At 39.6% G+C, this 12,198-nt stretch overlaps 1 protein-coding gene across 4 annotated transcripts in view; it reads left to right on the top strand.

Annotated features, from left to right (window-relative positions):
* PAK2 (p21 (RAC1) activated kinase 2) overlaps positions 1 to 12,198 on the top strand; it is a 107,385-nt gene that overhangs the window by 85,352 nt on the left and 9,835 nt on the right. For all 4 annotated transcript variants that reach the window (XR_002337855.1, XM_021070136.1, XM_021070137.1 and 1 more), the window contains exons 13-14: positions 1,275 to 1,471; positions 11,690 to 11,827. Coding sequence is in view for 3 of the 4 variants with exons in the window: in XM_021070136.1 (XP_020925795.1) it covers positions 1,275 to 1,471; positions 11,690 to 11,827 (335 nt within the window). In the remaining variant the exon portion in view is untranslated. The remainder of the gene's footprint in view (positions 1 to 1,274; positions 1,472 to 11,689; positions 11,828 to 12,198) is intronic.

Here is a 12,198-nt window from a genome sequence, read left to right as displayed (position 1 = left end):
GGTCAAAACATGTGATTACTAATTGTAATTTTAATGGGAAAACTGGAAATCAGTATTCTCATACATTTTTGGTGGATACGCAGGTAAACTAAATTTGACTATCTTGGATAATATTTCATCCTGGCTCTGCCACTTACTGATGAATGATCTTGGATAAGTTATCTAAAAATATGTATGCCTTAGTTTCCCTGCTTGTAAGATGGGAATCATAATAATAATATGTGTACCTATTTTATAAAGTTACCATGAGGTATGTTAATTCTTATGAGGTACTTGAAAGAGTTATAAGCAGTCATTTTAGCTATAAATGTTATGATTTGACCTAACAGTTGCTCTTTTAGGATTCTTTCCTGTAGAATTATTGGACATATTTACAGCAATAAGTACAAAAGTGTTCTCTGCAACCTCATAAAGAAAAACCAAAAATATTGTAAATGCCTAATAGTATAGAAATGGGTAAATACATTATGGTGTTTTTATGTTCTGTAAAGTTTTGTGGTTACAATCAGATAGGTTAACATACTAATATGGAAAGATCTCTAAAAATAAATTAGATTTTTAAAAGCAGTTTACAAAATATCCTGATTAGGTTAAAGTAAACCAAGCAGGTCATGGATATTATTTGTAAATTTGTAAATTCATAACAAAAAGTCTAATGCTTACAATTTTATCTAATTATTAACAGTAGTTATATATGGAATAGAATGGCTTTAACAGTAGAAGGAAGGAAAAAATTCTAGATTCTTATATTGACTTTCCCACTAAATTAACACTGAGTACTAAATTAGGCATTCTGCTCCTCAGTTATGAAATGAGGTGATTGGAATAGAGCGATACTGGTGAAGTTAAAAGTTTTCTAGGCTCTCGGCTGGGTTGGATGCTTATTAATTCTAGCTTCTTCTGTTTATTTTCTTCAAAAGTTGTTTCCACTTCCTGACCTTTGCCTGATTCACGGTGGAAACAGTTTTGGTGTCCAGCTGTGGTGACTTTTTCTTAGACCTTTTCAACTTTATTAAAATTTTTAGAATAGAATTATTTACAGAGAGCTCTCCTTTTAATTTACCCTTTACTTGAGGGAAGTAAAAATTAAAATGTGAGAGTATATAACATCATCAAAATATTTATAAGCCCATTCTGGTGTACTTTATTAATGCATTCTTTAAAAAATAGAGGCAAAGTACTCAAATGTAATTAGTTAAGTCATATAAAGTAAACTCTGAAACAGTTCATGGACACCGGTAACTCAAGATGTTTTGTTTTGTTTTGTTTTACAGCTGACTTTGGTTTCTGTGCCCAGATCACCCCTGAGCAGAGCAAGCGAAGTACTATGGTTGGAACGCCATACTGGATGGCACCAGAGGTGGTTACACGGAAAGCTTATGGCCCTAAAGTAGACATATGGTCTCTGGGTATTATGGCCATTGAGATGGTAGAAGGAGAGCCTCCATACCTCAATGAAAATCCTTTGAGGGTAAGACCAATTAAACACCAACCTATTTTGAGAAAAATAATTTTCTTTAAAACACTTATTTTAGGGAGTTCCTATGGTAGCTCAGCAGTAACAAACCCAGCTAGTATTCATGAGGACACGGGTTCGATCCCTAGTCTCACTCAGTGAGTTAAAAGGATCTGGTGTTGCCATGAGCTGCAGTATAGGTCACAGACTTGACTCTGATCCAGCATTGCTGTTGCTATGGTGTAGGCCGGCAGCTGCAGCTCCCAGTTGACTCCTACCTTGGGAACTTCCATATGCTTTGGGTGCAGTCCTAAAAAGAACCCCCCCCCCCAAAAAAAAACCCACCATTTATTTAGAAACTGCTTGTGCCAGTCACTGACCAAGGATTTAGGATATGGAGTTGCTAAAAATCTAGCCTCTTTGCTCACTACATTTAAAAATCATTTGCTTCTGGGTTATTGAGTTGGATTTGTCAGGTAAAGAGTTTATAAATTTTTAGTAAGCTGTATAGTTTCCAGATTTGCACATAAGTAAGAATTTGCTCACTTCTCTATAGAATTAAGGGACTCTAGATGTATCTTTCAGGTTATCAACTTTGAACCTTGGCCTCTATACCCCCAAGTATAAAGAAGAAAGCAGGGAGGTTCCCTAGCCTGGGAACCTCCAAATACGGCATATGGAGGTTCCCAGGCTAGGGGTCCAATTGGAGCTACAGCTGCTGGCCTACACCACAGCCACAGCAACACAGGATTGGAGCCGCATCTGCAACCTGCACCACAGCTCACAGTAATGCAGGATCCTTAACCCACTGAGCAAGGCCAGGGATCAAACCCACAACTTCATGGTTCCTAGTCGGATTCGTTTCCGCAAACGAAGTTCCACAAAGGGAACTTCCCTGTAGATGGCAATGTTAAAGCCCATATTCAAACAAAAAAGTGAGGGTCCTGAGAAATAGTTGAGGTCAGTAAACTTTAAAATTACATATTCTAGCAGATGAGGTGGAGAGTTCAATGTTTCTTCTTTTTTCTTTTACTTTTAAATGCCATATATGACGCAGTATCAGTAGTTATTAAGGAAATGCAGATCAAAACCTCAACAAGATAACACTTCACACCTACTAGCATGACTGTAATCAAAGAGACAGATGAAGAAGTTTCCGGTAGCACAATGGGTTAAGGATCCACTGTTGCTGAAGCTGTGGTGCAGGTTGTAATTGTAGCAAGGATGCTCTCCTTGGCCTGGGGACTTCCACATACTTGGTGTGGCCAAAAAAGCAAAACAAAACAGATGGAAGACTGGAGTTCCCTGGTGGCTCAGCAGATTAAGGATCCCACATTGTCACTACTGTGGCTTGGGTGCAGCCAAAAAAAAAAGACAGGCAATATTAAATGTTGGTGAGAATGTGGAGAAATTGGAACCATCATATATTGCTAATGAATATGTGAAAATGTAAATGGTACAGGACTCTGAAAAAGTTTGGCACTTCCTCTAAAAGTTAACTCTGAGTTACCATATAAGTTAGCAATTCCACTGCTAGGTCTATAACCAAGAAAATCAAAAGTATATATCCACACAAGAACTTATACACAAGTGTTCATTGCAGCCTTATTCATGAGAACCAAAAGGTGGAAACAATTCAAATGCCTATCACCTGAGGAGTGAATAAATAAAAGTGGTGTCTCCATACAGTGGATTATCATTTAACCATAATAAAAGGAAAATGTACAGATACATACAACATTGAACCTTAAAGGCATTAAGCCAAGTGAAAGAAGTCAGACACAAGAGATCACATATTGTATGATTCTCTTTATAGTTGATTCTTCCTATTTGTGGTAATTCTACAAAGCAGCGAGCTCTGACTTAACATAATTCTGAACCATTGCTTCTAGGGGGAATAAAGGGTTAGATCCCTGTAAGCCTTGATAAACTGATTAGTACATATACATAACCTTATTTTATGTATGTTTCTGTTTAAAGACACTTTATATGTATCATTGATTCAGTCATGTTGAACTCATGGTCAGCAAAATTATGACTCATGCCTGAATGAAGCTTATCAAACAAGTGTATTTCTCCATAAGGCTCATCACAGCCTTCTTGCACTTAGGAACACTGGACAGCACTTCGGCACCATGCTCTTCACCTCTGCATATATCCATGGATAACCACAAAGCACTGAGAGTATTGATTTTGAGGTTACAAATAAATTTCAGTGAATAGGTAAATTGACATGTATGGAATCTGCACATAATGAGGATCAGCTGCGTATGAAATCTCTAGAATAGAGATAAGAGATTAGTGGTTTCTGGAGATGGAAGGGAGAAGGGAATGAGTGACTTAATAATATACACGGGAGTGCCCGTGGTGGCGCAGTGGAAATGAATCCCACTAGGAGCCAAAAGATCGTGGGTTCCATCCCTGGTCTCACTCAGTGGGTTAAGGATCTGGCGTTGCCATGAGCCACGGTCAAGGTTGCAGACACAGCTCAGATCTGATGTGGCTGTGGCTGCAGCCTAGGCTGACAACTGTAGCTCCAATTAGACCCCTAGCCTGGGAACCTCCATATGCCATAGGAGGTTTTTCCCAAAAATGGAAAAAAAAAAAAAGTTTTAGGAGTTCCCTGGCGACCTAGTGGTTAAAGGATTCAGCATGATCATGGCTATGATGCAGGTTCTATCTTTGGCCCAGGAATTTCTGCATACCATAGATGGTGCCAAATTTTTTTTTAATTAAAAAAAGAGGTTTGGGAGCTCCCCTTTGGCTCAGTGGAAACGAATCTGACTAGCATCCATGAAGACACAGTTTCGATCCCTGGCCATGCTCAGTGGGTGAAGGATATGGCATTGCCATGAGCTGTGGTATCAGTCCCAGAAGTGGCTCAGATTCTGCATTGCTGTAGCCATGGCATAGGCCGGCTTCTATAGCTCTTATTTGACCCCCTAGCCTGGGAACTTCCACATTCCACATGTGTGGCCCTTAAAAATATACATAAAAGACAAAAAAAAAAAAAAAAAGTAAATATTTATTTATTTGCTTTTTAGGACTGCCCCGGAGGCACATGAAAGTTCCCAGGCCAGGGGTCGAATTGGAGCTGCTTCTGCCAGCCTGCACTACAGCCACAGCAACACAGGATTCAAGCCATGTCTGCGACCTACACCATAGATCTCAGCAATGCGGGATCCTTAACCCACTGGGTGAGGCTAGGGATTGAACCCACATCCTCATGGATACTAGTCAGATTTGTTTCCACAGAGCCACAATGGGAATTCCGAGAGATTTTAAATTACCATATATGACTATAGACTTATTGCCAGAAATTTTTTTAAAAATGTTTTTCAAAGTAGGTTAATCTACAAAATGAGCTACAGAGGCCAGTGTAATAGGTACCAGTGTAATATGTAGAAGGTACCCTATCGGAGTTTCCATCGTGGCTCAGTGGAAACAAATCTGACTAGTATCCATGAGGACACAGGTTCGATCCCTGGCCTTGGTCATTGGGTTAAGGATCCAGTTTCTATGAGCTATGGTGTAGGTTGCAGATACAGCTCAGATCTGCTGTGGCTGGGGCTGTGGCTGTGGTGTGGGAGACAACAGCTCCGATTCGACCCCTAGCCTGGGAATCTCCATATACTGCACCCCTTAAAAAACAAAACAAAACAAAAAAACCTAAAAAACAGGAAGTTATCCTATGTAGATGGTGTTGGAGATAATATGTATATAGATATATATATTTATATATATATGGTTTGGTGGTTTTTGTTTTTGTTTTTTTGTTTTTGGCCTTAACATACAGCAGCCAGACCAGGGACTGAACTTGGGCCATAGTGGCAAAAACATCAGATCACCAAATCTTAACTACTGGTCCACCAGGAAATTCCCTAGATGGTGTTATTTTGTTTGTTTGTTTCGTTTTGTTTTGTTTTTTTACTTTTTTGGCCACCTCTCAGGGCATATGGAGTTCCTGGGCCAGAGATGAGATCTGAGACACAGTTGCAGCAATATCAGAACATAAACCAAATGTGCCACAGTGGGAATTCCTAGAAATGATTAATTTTAGAGCACTTGTCAGAACAATTTTCAAAACTTCCATATGTTACTGATGAGACCGAAAAAGAACAAAAGAGGGGGGGCAAAGTATAAAATAATTATGATTCCATACCGATGTGAACAAGTGATTAATTAAATAAATAAATGGGCAGAAGAGACGTTTTCCGTGCAGAAGAATTCCAAATAGTTTATATAGATAGTCCACCCCAAAGGAGATGGAGCCTGACTCCCCACTCCTTAAGTGTAGGCTGCACAGTATGAAAAGGGGGAGAAAAGAGTTACTTCCCAGTGGAGAAACCTCACAAATATTACCATGTGATAAGGTCAGCATCAGCAGTCGTAAATCATGTCGATAGGCTGTACCTTTGATATAATGTAATGGAAATGGCAGTCTAACTCTGATCTTCTTCCCCCAAATCCATAATCTCAGTCTAATCTTGAGGGGGAAAAAATCAAAAAGATTCCAATAGAGAGCCATTGTACAATATAATGCCTGACTAGTACTCCACCAAACTGTGAAAGTCATCAAAAGGAAAGGAAAGTCCTGTGAAGTTGTCAGAGCCTAGAGGAGCCTTCGAAGACATGACACCTTTAGGTAACGTTTAGTACCTTGGAACAGAAAGAGGAGAGTGGGAGAGAGGGTGAAATAGGGAAATCTAGTGTGAATGCTGGAAGCCCTAAGGGCCCCTGTGAGGTTAGTGATGCTGGTCAGCAGGGATGTGTCTTTTTCTTCCACCGTCCTTAGCTGCAGAGGTACAGGCAAGGAGCAGGCAGAGTTTTAACCATGCTAAGCCAAGTAAATGCAGTGAAGTTGGAGAGGATCAAAGAAATGATAATGTGAAAGGAATGATGGACACTGGAAGATGAGTGGGGATTTATTTAAGTCCATGGAGTCAAATGATTGCTGGTGTTGGAAACCAGGAGTGAAAAAAATAGGAGGTGGAGTACAGCTGAGATTTAAGAGTTCAGTTATTGGTACTGATAAAGGTATGAGATATGACCATGGGTGTGTGTGGCTGAGGTCAGCCAAAGGACCAGAACATCAGAGGAGGCCAAAGAACTGTAACAGACATCTTTGTAGCCATTGGAATTGCCATGAATTATGAGTCATGTTGGAGATAGTAGCAGTGTTTGATAGATGTTTGAATCAAGAAAAGGTGGACATGAGTTTGAAAGCCCAGATGTTAAAGAGTAGGAGGGAAATACAGATCTCAAAGAGGCAGTGAGTGGCCAAAAGGACACCCCATCTCTATGCTTAGTGGTACAGAGGTGTGGAGAGAGAAACCTACCACTAGAGCACTGTGGGGGTGGCAGGCCTCAATAAGAATGTTTGAGAAGTGGGGGGTGGGGTATGAAGAAATTCAGGCCAGAAAAGGGAATATGCTGAGCCATATGGATATGGAGAAGCCAAAGGGATGACCAGGATAAGTAGGTGCTTATAATCATCAACGTAAATGAAGATGAGGAATATGATAAGATTGATCTCAGAGTAGAGAAAAGGTTATTAAGTGTCCCTTTGTGGAATCTGCACTTTGGGTCCAGTGGAGAAATGCAGCATTCACTCTCCCTCTCTTCCCCTTTCCTCAGTGGAAGTGTGTTTGTCAGTAAGCTGTGAATTTCAGCTGCTGCCTTTTTTAACAAACCCACAGGAGTTCCCATCGTGATTCACTAACCCGACTAGTATCTGTGACAGTGCCCCTCCCTCAGTTGGTTAAGGATCTGGCGTTGCTGTGAGCTGTGATGTAGGTCGCAGATGTGGCAAGAATCTGGCTTTGCTGTGGCATAGGCCAGGAGCTGCAGCTCTGATTCAGCCCCTAGCCAGGGAATCTCCAAATGCTGTGGGTGCGGCCCTAAAAAGACTAAAGACAAAAGAATGAAAAAAAAAAAAAAAAAAAAAACCCACAAAATGCCAGTTAAGTTCAAAATTAGTGCAAATGTCTCAAAACTGGGTTTCTGTTTTACAAACTGGGTTTTGAGACATTTGCATTAAAGTCATTAGGACTATTTGCTTTCAAAAAGAGAGGTTGGAGGAGTTCCCCTCGTGGCGCAGTGGTTAACCAATCCAACTAGGAACCATGAGGTTTCGGGTTCCATCCCTGGCCTTGCTCAGTGGGTTAAGGACCCGGCATTGCCGTGAGCTGTGGTGTACGTCACAGACACAGCTCAGATCTGGCGTTGCTGTGGCTCTGGTGTAGGCCAGCGGCTACAGCTCCAATTAGACCCCTAGCCTGAGAACTTCCATGTGCTTCGGGAGTGTTCCTAAAAAAGGCAAAAAGACAAAAAAAGAGAGAGAGGGTGGACAGAACTATAATCCAGCTTCTTTTATTGCATTGGAAGGACTTGCAGTTGTGTTTTTTTTGTTTTTTTTGTTTTTTTTTTTTTTTGGTCTTTTCTAGGGCCCCTCCAGCAGCATATGGAGGTTCCAAGGCTAGTGGTCTAATCGGATCTGTAGCCGCCGGCCTACACCACAGCCACAGCAACTTGGGATCTGAGCCGAGTCTGCAACCTACACGACAGCTCACAGCAACGCCGGATCCTTAAACCCACTGAGCGAGGCCAGGGATCAAACCTGCAACCTCATGGTTCCTAGTCGGGTTCATTAACCACTGCACCATGACGGGAACTCCATGACTTGCATATTCTTTTGGAAGGGTTGGGAGATGTGGCTGGAAAAATACTGTGGAAAAGATACAATCAAGATATCTCGGAGTTCCCGTCATGGCACAGCAGAAATGAATGCGTTGCTGTGGCTGTGGTATAGGCTGGCAGCTGTACCTCCGATTCAACCCCTAGCCTGGAAACCTCCATATGCTGCAGGTTCAGCCCTTAAAAAAAAAAAAAAAAAAAGATATCGCATGGCATAATAAAAGACTTTTTTTTTTTTGGCTCTTTTAGGGCCATACCCACAGCATATGGAGGTTCCCAGGCCAAGGGTTGAATCAGCTACAGCTGCTGGCCTATACCACAGCCACAGCAATGCAGGATCTGAGCCATGACTGCAACCTACACTACAGCTCACTACAGCGCCACATCCTTAACCCACTGAGCAAGGCCAGGGATTGATCCCGTAACCTTATGATTCCTAGTTAGATTTATTTCCACTGCGCCATGATAGGAACTCCAGAAAAATCTTAATAGCAAAAAAAAAAGAATTGTTTAGAAAGAAGGAGTACTTGACAGAGGTGCTTGTTTTTTTTTGTTTTGTTTTGTTTGTCTTTTTAGGGCCGCAGTTGCGGCATACGGAGGTTCCTAGGCTAGAGGTTGAATCAGAGCTGCAGCTGCCAGCCTACACTACAGCTGCAGCAACGAGGGAGCTGAACCTGTGTCTTCATAGATACTAGTTGGTTTTGTTAACCACTGAGCCACTATAGGAGCTCCTCAGAGACAATTTCTTACAGTAGAATTTTTAAATGAAAATTATAACTGGGTCACCTTGCTTTACAGTAGAAAAAAAAATAATGTATTGGGGAAATTAAAAAAAAATTGGAAGGAAATGTCATGTAAAGAGAAGTAAACTAGTGACAAGAAAATGGATGCTCATATACTGATAGTTTATCAATTGTATCCTTTTTTTTGATGGCATTTTGGTAATATGGCAGAATCTTTAAATAATTTAGAATATCCAGGTGACTTTGGGTTCAGTGATATTTTTAGATACATTATCAAAAGTGTAATCCCTGAAATAATAAATTGGAGTTCATTAAAATTGGAATCATCTCTGAAAAAGACATTATTAAGAGAATGAAATGACAAGTCACAAATATTGAAAATATTTCCAGAACACCTATCTGATAAAGGAGTGTTATCCAAAATATACAAAGAACTCTTAAAATTCAACAATAAAAAAATGCTGCTGTAAAATGCCAAAAGATTTGAACAAACAACTCACCAAAGAAGATAGTGTATAAAAATATATATGTATATTTTATATAGTATATAAAAGAAGATATATATAAAATAGTTTATAAAAAGATGTTCAACATCATATCTGTAGGGAATTGCTAAATTAAAACAACAATGAGGTACCACTTCATTACCTATTAGAATGACCTAAAATTTAAAAAATTGACAATTCTAAATGCCAGTGACGATGTGGAACTCTCATCCATTGCTGGCAGGAATGCAAAATGTACAGCCACTTTGGAAGATAATTTGCCACTTTCTTACAAAACTAGACATAACCTATAATCCAGAATGGTGCTCTTATTAAAGTTGAAAACTTATGTCTACATTAAAAACCTACACACAATTGGCTAAAGTTGCAAGCAGTCAAGATGTAAAATGCATATGTAAATTGTATTTTTAAAAAGCAAATATACATCCACACAATGGAATATTCCATAACATTAAAAACATAAAAAGAAATGAGCTATCAAACCACAAAGGCATGGAAGAACCTTACATCCATACTGCCTAGGAAAGAAGCCGTCATACTGTATGATTCCAACTGTGGAGAGTTAGGAATCATTGTTTGCCAGACGTCTAAGGGGATGGAGAGGATGAATAGGTCAAACACAAGGTATTTTTAGGGCGGTGAAATTATTCCGTGTGATACTATAGTAGTGGTTACATGACAGTGTACATTTGTGTGTCTAAACCATAGAATTGTACAGTATGAAGAATCAACCCTGACGTAAACTGTAGGCATTTTTTTTGCTTTTTAGGGCCGCACCCACGGCATATGGAAGTTCCTAGGCTAGGGCTCGAATCAGAGCTATAGATGCAGCCCTATGTCACAGCCACAGCAACACAGGAACCGAGCCGCACCTGTGACCTACACCACAGCTCCTAGCAGAACCCTCTGAGCATCCTCATGGATGCCAGTCAGATTCGCTTCCGCTGTGCCACAATGGGAACTCTGAAATTGTAGACTTGTTTAATGAAAGTATACCAATATTGGTTCATCACGTAACAAATATACCATACAAATATAAGACTTTAATAATAGGGGAACCTATGTGTGTATGTAGCAATAGTATATTTTTAATTCCATTTCTAGTAATTTAAAGAAAATCAGAGCAGTTTTACGTTCACAGCAAAACTGAGAGACAGGTACAGAGATTTCCCATATGCCCTCTTCCCAAACACATGCACAGCCTCCCCCATCATCAGCATTCTTCATAGAGAGTACATTTCTTAAAATCACTGAACCTACATTGACACATCGTTATCATCTAGAGTCCATAGTGTACATTAGGGTTCACTTTTTTTTTCTTTTTTTTTTTTTTTTTTGCTTTTTAGGGCCACACCTGAGGCATATGGCGGTTCCCACGCTAGGGGTCGAATTGGAGTTACAGCTGCCAGCCTACACCACAACCACAGCAACGATCTTTTTGGCCACACCTGTGGCATATGGAAGTTCCCAGGTTAAGAGTACAGTTAGAGCTGCAGCTGCCAGCCATAGCCACAGCCACAGCCACGCCAGATCCAAGCCACAACTGCAACCTATACTACAGCTTGCAGCAACGCTGGATCCTTAACCCACTGAATAAGGCCAGAGATCAAACCCACATCCTAATGGATACTAATCGAGTTTGTTACTGCTGAGCCACAACAGAAACTCCTATTACATTATCTTAAAGTGTATTTTCAGTGCCTTAAAAATCCTGTGTTCTACCTGTTCATCTGTAGCTGAATAGATATAGCTAATTTAAATTTCCTTAAGTTTCAACAAATCCCATTGTTTTGTAATGTGATATGACTTGAGAAAAATCTTAAGAAAGATAAATGGGGTATAATACGTTGATGGGATTGTGGTCATTTTTCTTTATATCATTATGTATTATAGCAGTTTTCTTTATCAGTGTGTGTTGCATTTGTAATCCAAAAAGGAAAAAGTTAATGATAATTTTGAAAAAGAAGTTAGGGAAATGTAACATTTAAAAATAATGTAGGAGTTCCCTGGCGGCTGAGCAGATTAAAAATCCAGCATTGTCACTGCTGTGACTTGGGTTGCTGCTGTGGCATGGATTCGATCCCTAGCCACATAACTTCTGCATGCCAAAGATGTGGCTGAAAAAATTTAAAGTAAAAAATATCCAGTCAAAATGGGCAGAAATAATAACCTCATTTTTAGTATGCATGGTGATAGTCTTTAAATAAATAAAAGATCCGTAAACTTTACAGTACTTTATCACTTTGTTGAGCTGCCTTATATATGTCAGAGTTGTTTTCTATTTTTAGGCCTTGTACCTGATAGCAACTAATGGAACCCCAGAACTTCAGAATCCAGAGAAACTTACCCCAATATTTCGAGATTTCTTAAATCGATGTTTGGAGATGGATGTAGAGAAAAGGGGTTCAGCCAGAGAATTGTTACAGGTGAATTGGCAAATAATACTATTTGGTGGGAAAGCTGACTTTTTTGAGTAACCAACGGAAAGTTTACATAGGGTTCATAATTACATTTCACTGTTCATTAATCACCAGCAGCATGGCAGCTGCTGCAGTTTAAGATCTGCTTGGAATAAAATACCTGTAATATTGTGATAAGTATGTGAGTTTTTCATATTATCAATTCTTAGACCAGTTCATTGCAAGCATGGGTATCTGGGTCATTAAACTGAGATTTTATAGTAGTAGAAAAACTTAAAAAAAAAAGAAAAAAAAAAGACTACACTTTGAATCATAAAGTGATGTACTGATTATGTTGGTTTTATATAGGTATTAAAATGTGTTTGTTAAATAAATTA

Source organism: Sus scrofa, chromosome 13 (assembly GCF_000003025.6).
Source record: "Sus scrofa isolate TJ Tabasco breed Duroc chromosome 13, Sscrofa11.1, whole genome shotgun sequence".
Classification (NCBI taxonomy): domain Eukaryota; kingdom Metazoa; phylum Chordata; class Mammalia; order Artiodactyla; family Suidae; genus Sus; species Sus scrofa.
This window is presented reverse-complemented; position numbering and strand designations above follow the sequence as displayed.